The following is a 13,134-nucleotide window of genomic DNA, read 5'->3' as shown; positions in this document are numbered from 1 at the left end:
TATATATATATATATATATATATATATATATATAATTAAATATAATTCATAAATTCTCCATAAAAATAAATCAATTCAAAAATCAATTCGATTCGATTTGAATATATAAAATTACTATTCGATTCGGTTCGGTTTAACCATTTTTTTTTTCTTCAAAACTGAATCAAACTGAAATAATTTAAATTTTTATAATATAAAATCAAACTGAACCGATTGAATTTTAAAATCAAATCGATTGAACTGAATTGATTCGGTTCGATTATATTTTTCGATTTGAATCAAAATCTACTCACCCCTAGTCCTGATAACAACTGCAAGTCACACGGCCACCAACCATTGTTTTTCGAATAAAAGATCAAATAAATCTGTATATTTTTAGTAGAGGGTTAAATAAATTAAAAATTAAGTTTTTGGTCAAATAATCCTATATATTTTTTAATAAGACCAAATAAGTTCACATATAATAAAATATTAATTTTTTTATTAATTTTCTAATTTTAAATATTAAAATTATTTATTAATTTTAATTAAAATAAATTTTTAAAAAAGAAATTAAAAAGCATGGTGAATAAATTTTATTTAATATTAAAATTATTATTTTTAATATTTTATTATTCAAAAAATTAAAAAACAATATTTTATTAGAAAAATAATATTTTATTAAATATATACTTATTTGACTTTAATTAAAAAGTTTACTGACTTATTTAACTCAAAACTTATTTTTGATTTATTTATTCCTTAATTGAAAATATAAGGACTCATTTAATTTTTTTTCCATTGTTTTCCTCAAGCTTCTCTTTTCAATATGTGATGCCTCAGTCTCCCAACATCGTCTGCCCTCGCCTTCTTCTCGATCAAATACTACTCATTTCATATTTCTCATTTTCCTTTGGTTCTTCAAGCATGAATCTTTTCAAATTCTGAAGCCTAGCAAAGGAGAGAAAGCGAAACAAATTTCAATTCACTGTTGTTGAACTATGGAGCTAAATTCAAGTGCTGATAATTTCTTAACAAGGAAATTAGTATTTTTAATTTTTTCTATTAAATATGTTAAAACAGGACATAATATAAAGAAAACTTAAAGGGCTTAATTAAAAAATCATAATTTATTAATGGTTCAATAATAAAAAATTGTAAAGTTTGAGGGCTTAAAAATGAGTTTAGATATCACAAGATTTTAAGCCTGCGAAAATTACAATTCTTTGGGAGCCGAGAAAATAAACGAGGAGATGAATTCCTCGGCTCCTGGATCGCGGAGTTGGTGAAGCACACCAACTTTTTTGGTCTCTGTGTATATAAAATGGGAAATGGCTCCCACGAGTGTCAGATTTGCGCTTCTTTCTCTCTCTATCTCTCTCTTGTGAGATCTCTCTAAAAATTTACTGTAATTCTCTCGTCTCCACTTGCTGTTGGGCAATTCTACTTCTTCCTCCGTAGTTGCTGCTTCTTTCCTTTATTGGGTTTCCAAAAATGAAGGTAATTGACAAGATAAATGCAGCCATTGGAGGAGCTGGACTACCAGAGGTTAATGCAAATGGCGGAGGAGACCCCAACAACAACAGGGTCGTTTTCTCCTTCGAATTCTTCCCTCCCAAGACCGAGGATGGTGTCGACAACCTCTTTGAGAGGATGGACCGAATGGTCTCTCACAACCCATCTTTCTGCGACATCACCTGGGGTGCTGGTGGCTCCACTGCAGATCTAACTCTTGACATCGCTAATAAGATGCAGAACATGATCTGCGTGGAGACGATGATGCACCTTACCTGTACTAATATGCCTGTTGAGAAGATCGACCATGCTCTCCAAACTATCAAATCTAATGGCATCCAGAACGTTCTTGCCCTTCGCGGTGACCCTCCTCATGGCCAGGATAAGTTCGTTCAGGTTGAAGGTGGCTTCGCTTGCGCTCTCGATCTGGTAAATTGGAGTTCTGGGCTTGTGTTTTGGTCTTCTAAATTGGGCTTTTGTTGTTGTTTTGGTTGGGATTAGAAGTGATGATGCTGTGTCTCTGTAGGTGAAACATATCAGATCCAAATATGGCGACTACTTTGGCATTACTGTCGCTGGTTATCCAGGTTCTGAAAGCTATCCTTGGTTTCTTACTTTACCCTATACTGTTACATTACCCGCAAAAGATTATATCCTTGTGCTCTTCTGTTATTTTCCGCTCAGAGGCTCATCCGGATATGATCGGAAGCGATGGGGTGGCTACATCTGAGAATTACCAGAAAGATCTCGAGTATTTGAAGCGAAAGGTGTGTTTTTACTTCTAGTTTTAGTAAGTAAATGATCTTCATGGTCATGGATCTTATTTCGGAAATATTTTGTTTTGTGCTGTTGGGCATGCTTGTTTTTTACAGGTTGATGCTGGAGCTGATCTAATTATCACTCAACTGTTCTATGACACTGATATTTTTCTCAAATTTGTGAATGACTGCCGCCAAATAGGGATTAATTGTCCTATTGTTCCTGGAATTATGCCCATTAATAACTACAAAGGCTTCTTACGAATGACTGGCTTTTGCAAAACCAAGGTATGCATTCCCCCATACAGGTATTTTTTTCATGCTAGTCTCATCTAAGATATATAAGTACATTGTCAATTACAAATTTAAGTGACAAGCAATTGTCTTTGAACCTTGGCCAATTGTTGGATAGATGCATCTAATGCACATATTTCTTTCAGTAATGCCCCTTTTTCTTGGAGATTAAATATCATTAAACAAGATAGTCATAATGTATTTTTCTCTTGCAATTTGATGCATTTTGCTAGGAGTGGAAAAAATAGTTTGTAATTTGTAAAGCCTATAGCAATAATAATGAGAGTGTTTGGTTTGACTTATAAGTCAAATCTACTTATAAGTATAAAGTTATATGTAGTTTAGTGTTTGGTTTGAGTTATAAGTAAAAAAACTATTTAAAATAAGTCAAGAGTCATAAATAAAGATACCTTACTTATAGTTTATTTAATTATTTTAAAATTACTCTCTGACTGGACTAAGTAAAATATTATATTATCCTAATATTTTTTAAAAATATTAATATTATCCTCATTTTAACAGCTATAACACTTAATAACATATCCTTTTTGGTAATTTTAATTAATTAAATTACTTTGAAGCACCTTTTAACTAGACACTTAGACTATCTAAAAGTTATTTTAAAGTAATTTTACCAAACAATACTTATTTTTTAATTTGACGTATAAATTAAAAAAATATATTTTAAGTCAAAAGTTAAAAGTAGCCTAACTAAACATCCTCCATGTATTGTCATATTGTAGGGTTCAATTAGTGTTGCATATCCACTGATTAACAATAAATTTAAGATGTTTACATTTGAACTTTTATGAAATATGAATGGTCCTCTTGGGCTGTGCTTACAATCTCGTTGTCATTGCACAGTGGTCAAATAATTTTTTTTAATAGGCTAAATGTTTATGCCATTTTCTAGGCTAAATGTTTATGCCATTTACTTTCCTATTTGGATTGTTTTTTCTATTGTATATTTCTCCTAAGAGTAGTTTTGCATTGTCATCTGGAAAAGTGTGTTTATTTCATCTGGGTGCATGCTTTTATTTTCTGTACCATAGGCTTCAACGACGATGATTGTGTTTGTGGAGAAAATGCTTTACATATGCAAAATTAATTTTGGTTGCTCTGCCACATAAATATTGATTACATTTAATTTCATATTGTAGATACCAGCTGAGGTTGCTGCTGCATTGGAGCCTATTAAGGACAATGAGGAAGCAGTCAGAGCCTATGGAATTCACCTTGGAACAGAAATGTGCAAGAAGATTTTTGTTCATGGCATTAAGACATTGCATCTTTATACTCTAAACATGGAGAAATCAGCACTGGCTATATTAATGGTTTCTTTCTTACATCCAATTCATTATTCAGGCTCGAAATGTTCATAATATCATCTTCAGGATAGTTGCCTGTTTTTATGTCTAACTAGGGATTTTCAATGTCAGAATCTTGGTTTGATTGATGAGTCCAAGATAACAAGGTCATTACCATGGCGACGCCCTACAAATGTTTTCCGTGCAAAGGAAGATGTTCGTCCAATATTTTGGTATGCAATTCACATGAAATATTGTATTTTGGGTCAGGATTTGTCACTTAATGAAGGCTGGTATAGAAAAAACCTGTTTTAAAATGTCTAATATTTCTAGCCAATGATCATAGGGCTAATCGTCCCAAGAGCTACATATCAAGAACCTTGAGCTGGGAGCAGTACCCACATGGCCGATGGGAGGATTCTTGCAATCCATCCTATGGTGCTTTAACTGACTATCAGGTGCACAATTACTATACTTTATTCATTGATTGTGAATCTTTTGATAAATTTTTTATACAATTAATTTTATCTTAATAGCGTCTTTCATCTATGTGGTGTAATTCTTGTGATCTAGTTTGTTCATTGACAGGAGAGTTGCTATGACATCATTTCTGGCACAGAAATTGATATAGCAAAATATAGTGATGCATATTTGGGCTTTTTCTTTTCGTGTATAATATATAGCTACGAAGAGGCTTACTAACAAATCTCCATCGTTTTAATATGTGAGCTTCTGCAACATCATAGTCCAAACACAGCACAAAAGCAAATGTTGGACCAGTATTTAGAAATTGATCAGAATTCTTTTTTTCTCCCTATTTTGGCATATCAGTAGTCGGTATTCTCTCTCGGAGTCATCCACCAAAGATAAACCAACCTTGAAAGGTGTTGAGTTCAAGTCCAAATATTCTCGAGTCAAATTTGAATAATTTGCAATTCAAGTTGAAGTTGCTGACTCAATTACCTAGTGAGTAATGTCACTAGATAGGGCAAGTAGATTTTAACAGATTGATTTCTTTGGCATAGTTGTTGGAGTTACTGTTGAGAAAATCGCCTCCTGAAACGTATTAGTTAGTGTATTAAAATTAGTTTAAAATTAAATTTGACATGTTTAAGTCATAAGAACACCAAAACAACTAAACGGTTTTTCTCAAAAGCAGCTAGAATGATGCTTTTTCAAAAAATGCTTTTTCTAACCACCCAACTGCAACCCTAAACAGATACGTGTCATAGGACTAGGAGTTTCTTTGATTAATTCCAGTGGCAATATTCCTCAAGTATTAGCTGTGTGATTTTTCCTCCTTTATATAACCCAAGCCATTAATTTTTTGTGCAGTTCATGCGAGCACGTGCCCGTGACAAGAAACTTCACGATGAATGGGCAACTCCATTGAATAGTATTGAAGATATCCTTGAGGTACAGTGTCCACTCATATAAGTTATCAGCTGTGCTCTCCTCTTCTTTTAGGCCAATTGATTATAACAACACATACTCATGTCATTTGCAATTTTTGCATATCAGAAATTTAAAAAACACTGCCTTGGGAAGTTGAAAAGTAGCCCTTGGTCAGAATTGGATGGCCTTCAACCAGAGACAAAGATCATTAATGAACAACTTGGCAAGATCAATTTGAAGGGATTCTTGACTATCAATAGTCAACCAGCAGTCAATGGGGAAAGATCTGATTCTCCATCTGTTGGTAAGTAAGAAGGCATGCTTGTTTGTTTTATGTCCTCTAATACACCACAAGAATCATGTTTCAAAAATTTACAAGACATGTACAAAGAACGTGACAAACCAAAAGTACATATAGGCCATTATATTACTTGAACTTTGATGATTGTAAAATTTTGGAACTGCTTTTTTTGGGTTTTGTAGCACAAATTTTCCTCCCATTGATATAGGGTTGCTTAATTTTGAATTGCAATAGGTAATGAAGGATTCTTAATAAAGAATATAATCATCACATTAGGGATGCTGCTACAGATAAAATGATTAGGATTTGAGCTGTGTTTTAAATTTTGTTTGGTTTTTGGTTCTGTAATGAGAGGGTGGCTTTGGTGTAACAATAAAGTTACTCCATTGGGTCACCCTTTTCTTTTTTGGTTCTGTTAGCCCATCTTGTAAGTTAAATGCTACTGATTAAGAGAAGGTATCTGTGCTCTTGTCTAGAATTTCTTCTGGTGCAAACCTTGTTTCTCAGTTTGAGATTCAGATTTGCTGGTGGAAAACTGGAACTGGCTTTAAAGTTTTATATTTCTGAAAATAAGATTTAGATTTTAATTGGGCGAGAAGCTACATAGGACATCTCTCATTTATCCACCTTTGCTATATGTCTGCAGGTTGGGGAGGATCAGGAGGATATGTTTATCAGAAAGCTTATTTGGAGTTCTTCTGCTCCACTGACAAGCTACAAGTTCTTGTTGACAAGTGCAAGTCCTTCCCTCTAATAACTTATATGGCGGTGAACAAAGGAGGGACTTTGGTATCCAATGTCGGTACAAATGATGTGAATGTGGTAACCTGGGGAGTCTTCCCAGCAAAACAGATTATCCAACCAACTGTTGTTGATCCCGCCAGCTTCAATGTGTGGAAGGATGAGGCTTTTGAAATCTGGTCTAGAGGTTGGGCTTCCTTGTACCCAGAGGATGATCCATCTAGAAAATTGCTTGAAGAGGTATCTTGTTACAATTTTGAGTACACACATTTCAGCTTGCTTCAAAAATTGCATGCCGGCCCCATGAACACTTAATCTTTTGGCAAGGATTCAATTTTTATTAACCATACAATGTTAAATTTTTGCAGGTGCAGAGCGGCTACTTTTTGGTCAGCTTGGTAGATAATGATTACATACATGGTGATATTTTTGCAGTATTTGCAGATTTATGAGGCTAGCTGCTGCGCGCAGCTCCTCCATTTTCTAAGATCCCATTAGAGCCACTCAAAATGGTGTATTTATTATAAGACTAATGATAGCTGTGTTTCATTTTGGTGTTTTTGAATTCTTCATGATATGTAATAATAATTCATTGGGATTTTGGTACCTCCCGCTGGGTTATGGTACAAAAGCCCTTTCAAGTGGCGGCAAAATTACTGGCCTAAAGCATATGTGTTATTACCATTCTTTATTGAGTTGTCATAAAGCTGAAGCTATAGAGTTTACCCTTCGATAATCCTGGCCTCCTGGGTGTTAGCTCTTCTAGCTCCCGATACAACCTTTTCTCTGTTTCTTTTATTTTTCTTTTTAACTTTTTTGTATTTTGGAAATTTTTGAGGGTATGATTGAATTACTAGTTTGTCTCTTAGTTCCTAGTAGTTAAGTCTCTTGATCAAAGATTGCAGGGATTAGCACTAAATTTAAAAGTTTATCATGTGGCTATAATAGATTTATGACATGTTATTCATAATTTAAGAAACAGTTAAAAATTTTACCTTAGAATCTCTTTCAATTCTCGACAATTGATAGCCCACAAAGTGGAATCAGTGCACGTTTGGTCATTGATCTTTGAACTGCAGGACATGAATGTTCAAATAGAAACAAAGTCATCTATTGCCTCCCACCTGATCAATAAAATTCTGCTGCAAGCACATTACACAACGGAAAAGAAAATAAACTAGAAACTCCATTTTCAGCTACATATTACTCATTATGCTTCTACTATTCTTCTTTGTACCTTTAACTTCATAATCTACAATTGATTTATTTGTTGCTGGATGGAGCGGTATCTGGCTGCTTCTCTAGCATAGCATTGTGGAATGATGGTATCTCATTGTATGCTGCATACAGCCTCAGTAGAAGAGGGAACTGAGTCTGCATAAATAATCGAGGAAGAAGAAACTCTTCAGAACCATGACATATAATAGGGAAAATAAAACTAAGAGAACAATTAGATAGGGAGTCCAAAGGTTGCTATGAGTTGTAAAAAACTTACAAAAGAGATGAGTGTGACAAAAAACAGATAAAGCCCCAATGATATTTACAGCAAAAATTAGTAGCTCAAAGTCAAATCACCAAATAATTTAACACAAATAGTCGTTCCATAGTAGATATGAGTTTATTATTGTTCCTTTTTAGACCAATATGTCCATTAGCTAATCAGTAATTCTCACTGGTGCATGTGCTAATCAAACAAATCCTTCCGTTGCATAAAATGTACCAGTAAATTTTAGCTTTTGACTAGACAAATATCACTTTCTACTTGTGCATAGAGTTGTGTACCTTTCCTTTTCTATCTACAGATGATGTAACAAAAATAACAAGTCCACATTACAATTCTCTCGCAGAAAAGATGTGGGTAGGATATATTTTCCCATTCCATAAAATTATGATATATTAGCAGAACCCTTTATATCCCTTCTTTGTAGAAGTGCACGCAGAAAAATTCTGTATAAACCAGCAACAAAAAAATTCATCTCTAGTTGCATAAATTCTATTAGAAAGACAGAGGCATAAACAGCAACAAAAAAAAAAAAAAAAAACCAGCAAAACTTCATCTCTAGTTGCATACCTTCCAGCATGATCTTTCAGCAGCTTCTCAAATGCTGAGACAGGCATGAGCAGCAATCAAACCCAAATTCTGATAAGGAAGCACAAACAATCAGTTGTTAATAGCAGAATTCTTTGAAAGCTGAATTAGATGCAAAATAACAAAAATTTCATAGGCCTTCTTTATTGACTTGCATAGGATATTAACACCATTTAGTTTTATTATTGAAAAAGCTAAGAAAATGATCAACTGATTAAGCAACAAAGTATGCACCTGCCCTGAGCTTCTCAAAAACAATAAAAACTTAAGGTTATCCAATAATCCATATGAGCTCTTCTCTTCATGACTTAACAATTAAGAAATGCTCAGTGGACATGCGCATTGCACTGTCAAATCAGATTAGTTATTAAAGATTTATTAAAATCATTTTAGAATTCACCTTGTAACAGAATGTTCTCAATGTGGTCTACCAATGATAAATCTACGACTGATGATTCATGGTGTAGATTTGAATCAATGCGTACCATAAACCAATATTTTGAGACATTTCTCATGTGTTCAGTTGAAATTATGTATCTGTTGTCTGTCTGCCAGTATCGTACAAGTAGTCCAATTAACAGTTTGATAAGATGATGATGCTTAGATGGATATTTGTGTTAAGACAGTAACTTAAGGTAGCTTATGTTTTTGCTTTTAGATAATTGGAAGTCACAGAAACAGTTTCGCATGCCAGAAAAGTTAATCGATTGTAAATCTAATAAGTTATGCCAACCTATGAATTAGAAAGCAATTTATCTCTTCTTTGATAATGAGATTTTCTTTTTCAAAATTTTTATCAACAACTAAACTGTTTAAAATTTACAGCAATCTTTATTATTTAAAAGCTTTGAATAGATGGAAATGTTCAGCTGTGGCCTAGTAGATCTTACGTGCAAAGCCTTTGCCTATGTAATATTGAGCCCAAGCAAGTTTCTCATCAGGACCAACTTTGTCCTCTACAAAATTCAGCAAGAAGAAAGACCTCAGAAAAAACACAGATAATCCCAATTGGGCTGATTAGTTGTACCTTGTAGAATTGGATGCAATACATCCTCTTAATTGAGCTAATTAGTTGCAATAATCCCAATTGGAAACTCACTAGCATAGGCTGATTCTGAAGTGGCTGTATGCTTGAGGAAACAATATTTGCAACCTACACCAGAGGTGATTAAAGAAAAACGATTATAGCAGTGAAAAGAGGCAAAAACACGAAAGCAAGGACAAATAAAAACTATGTTAAGTGCAGGTAAATCAAGAAACAGGATACTAACAATGGAAAAGAAAAAATCATGAAAAAGAATTGTTAAGCCAGTCAAATAATTAGGTCAGGGATCTGGAAGAAATATTAAATTATTTGCAAACTGGGTCGAACCGGCGAGGAGCAATTTGGTCAATTGACCCCGAGAGCTGACTCCTGACCTAACTATCAAATAAAATCGGAGAAAAGAAAAATTCAGAATCGATAAATTAAAGAACTAATAGAAAAATAAATAAAAAAAAGAAGAAAAAGAAAAAGTTGAAAAAGGTTGATTACATCATGCATGACATCATGCATGATGCAATAAACTTACTAATTTAAGAAATTGAAAATTGTGGGATAACTATCTATTAAAAGAGCATAAAATGACAAAAAGAAAAAAAAAATTTAATTACTTCTCCTTCCATTTTCCGTCACCCCTTTCTCTCTCATTTCTCTCATTTCCTTTCCACCATTAATATCCATCTCAAGCTTTCAAAAGCTTGATTTTATTTTATAAACTCCCTAACTCCTTTAAGTAAATCTTGTTCTTGGACCTTGACAAGCATCTTGTGAACAAAAAGGAAGAGGAAAGTGGAGAATTGAAGAATTAGGGAATTCACAAATTGAGGTAAGTGTAACTTTAAGCTTAGATTTTTATCAAATGCATGAATTTAAGTTTAAATGTGATGAAATTTCATTAGAAATAAAGAAAACTATGCTTGAATAATGGGAGTGAGAATTTGGCAGCCATGGAATTAGGAGATGTTGAAGTGTTTTAGTTCAATTAATTATGTATGTAAGCTTGATTAAGCATGTAAAGATGATTAGAACATTTTAATTGTATGAATTATGATGAATTGTATAATTAGGGTTCATAGCACCTAGGGTTTGGAGACAAAAATTTTGAGAAATGGTCAAATGGTGTGTTTAACATTGTTTGAGATGAAAAATGGTCATTTGTGACCAGTTGAGGTATGTTAGAAGTGTTAGAATTAGGCTTGAATTCAGATTGGTTGTGGGCAGCCTACAGGCAGCAGGACCAAGGTCCCTTTCAGGGACCAAAACTGAAAATTTACAAGTCCAATTGGTGTGAGGCCACTTGGGAATGAAAATAGACACAAAATGGAACATTTTTCATTTAGGAATCATGCCCAAAAAGTGACCAAAACTTAGTGAACAAATTGACCAAATCCGGATTAGGCAATCTGACCTGTACAAAAATGACCAAATGAATAGTGTTTGTTCATTTAGCCATAACTTGGGCTAGGCAAGTCTAAATGACCTGAACTTTTACCAGTGGAAAGCTGAGATATAGTCCTAAAACTTTCATGAAGAATACAAACCCAAATTATGCCTTTAACCAAGTCATTTGGCCACCTAAAGTTGGTGACCTAAAACTGCCAGAACCAGTTTGGTGCCCAGAAATCTGGGTTAAGTCCAATCCGGTAGCCATGATTCAAATGGCTATAACTTGAGCTAAAAAACTCCAAATGGAGTGATTAAAAAAGGATAATAAAGTTAAGACATTAAGGAACAATTTCTATGAAGAAAACTTAGCCAAATTTTGACAGTAACATGACCAATGGAACAGTACAAAACAGGACACCAAAACTAAAAATTTGTAATTTTGCTTGAAAGACCTAAGTCTTGAGAAAATAACCAAAACCAACAAAATTGGTGATCAAAATGTGGTATGTGAGTATAGTTGGAGTTCCCATACCTTTTAAGTATAAGAAAGTCAATATTTTGACTTGAATAGTACCATAAATAGTAATCACAACATGAAAATTTGCAAGAATGTACGTTTAAGCATGTTGGAATTAATTATTGGAATTATTATGAAGCAAAGATACTGAGACACTATAAATTTTGTGTTTCAGCTGAAAAAGACCTGCAAGGGATAAAAGGTTGAGTTAAGGCCTAGAGGCGACTCACGTCAGGTTTGTGCACAATAAACCTTATTTGAGCATTTTATCATTGAAAAATTTATTATGATTTATGGAAAATTGGTGTTAATCATGAATTGTGTTGCCACTTTGTGAATGAAAACTATGACTTTGGAAATTTATTGAATTCTGATGAATTATTTGAATAAAATGTTTGAAAGTGATTTCTGATTCACACTTAGCATGACAGTGCCTTATTATTCCTCCTCCATTTATTGGGTTGAGATCGATTATTTTCTTCTCTCTCTGGTTTACCAGTTGAGGTTGTACATCGGATGAGTACTCATTAGCTAGCTAGCCACCTCCCTCATTGATTTCGATTAGTGGGGTTGTAGATTGCTTTATCGTGGTGTACAACACGGCATTGATCGGAAATTTTGTGTCATGGCTTAAGTTGTGTATGAATTGGCAACACTATGTTTATTAAATTGTTTGACCAAAATTGTGCTGCAATGAGTTTTGATAATTTGTGAAATGTAATTGTGTAATATTTAAGTTGTGTTTTGTCAATGAATATTTTATGTATTGTATTTCAAATTTTTATTGTGCACCACTGAGTATTTTTATACTCAGCCATAGCTTATTTTGCTGTCACAGATAGGAGCAAGGAAAAAGCAGCAGAGTGAGCTGCTGAACTGGAAAATCTTCCGTTGATCTTTTGTACGGGTATTTATTTATGCCCTTATAGTTAATTGATGTAAATATTGTAATGTTTTATGTATCAATGTAAAGTTGAGCAGTTGTATAATAAATTGTAATAATATTATTTTTGGATTTTTTTTTTGTAAATTAAGATTTGTATTTATGAATTTCGTACTATATGCACTGTGAATGAAGTTATGAAATATTTTAAGTTGATAAATTTTTGGTTGAATTGTGGAATGAATTGAATTGTGTTGACTTGAGATTATTTGGAGGTTGGGAATTGAGGAAAATTTATTGGAAGTGTTTTTCTCAGGTATTTGAAGAACTGTTTTCTCAAAATACAGACGGCACTCTGCCGAAATTTTTATAAAATTTGCGGAAAAATAAAAATGGACAAAATTTTTACTAGTTTTTAAGCTTTGAATAAATGATTTTAATTCCTACCAAAATGCTCACCACTTCCAAAATGTAAGAAAATGGTTTTAAAATCCCTTGTAGGATACTTAATGAGTTATCGGTAGGTGAAGTTCGGTAGTTCATTAGGTATTTTATGGGATCATGTCATACCTTACAGAGGGGTGAGGTGTGACAATTTCTAAAGTGGAAGAAGAAGAAGAGGAGCATGTAAAAGCTGCTAAAAAGGTACAAAAAGAAAGTAAGATAGCTGAGGTTGAAGAAGTAGAGAAAAATGATGAGAAGGAAAAATCTACAGAAGAGGCATCAAAAGCAGAACAAGAACCTGACAAAGAAAAATCAAGAGAATCCTCCTCATCTCATACTAAAAGCAACAGAACAGTGACAATGGAAAAAGTGAAGGCAAAAATGGTTCAAGACAAGAAGAGGAGAAGGAAGAGCAGTCACAAGACCCATCCTCTGAACAACCAAACATTGTTCCTACTGCCTCTTAACAAGTACCTGAATCAA

General features: G+C 33.5%; 1 protein-coding gene across 1 annotated transcript; it reads left to right on the top strand.

Moving 5' to 3' along the window:
- The first annotated feature begins 1,155 nt into the window (after positions 1-1,155).
- LOC110652867 (methylenetetrahydrofolate reductase (NADH) 2) lies at positions 1,156-7,026 on the top strand. Its single transcript, XM_058136134.1, has 11 exons — positions 1,156-1,923; positions 2,021-2,081; positions 2,179-2,261; positions 2,367-2,540; positions 3,707-3,880; positions 3,986-4,086; positions 4,200-4,311; positions 5,189-5,269; positions 5,375-5,552; positions 6,196-6,530; positions 6,659-7,026. The coding sequence occupies exons 1-11, from the start codon at positions 1,474-1,476 to the stop codon at positions 6,740-6,742; spliced, it is 1,833 nt and encodes a 610-aa protein (XP_057992117.1). The 5' UTR covers positions 1,156-1,473; the 3' UTR covers positions 6,743-7,026.
- The last annotated feature ends 6,108 nt before the right edge of the window (positions 7,027-13,134 follow it).

Source organism: Hevea brasiliensis, chromosome 2, assembly GCF_030052815.1.
Source record: "Hevea brasiliensis isolate MT/VB/25A 57/8 chromosome 2, ASM3005281v1, whole genome shotgun sequence".
NCBI classification, from domain to species: domain Eukaryota; kingdom Viridiplantae; phylum Streptophyta; class Magnoliopsida; order Malpighiales; family Euphorbiaceae; genus Hevea; species Hevea brasiliensis.
The sequence above is the reverse complement of the archived record's forward strand: the minus strand, read 5'-3'. Positions and strand labels throughout refer to the sequence as shown.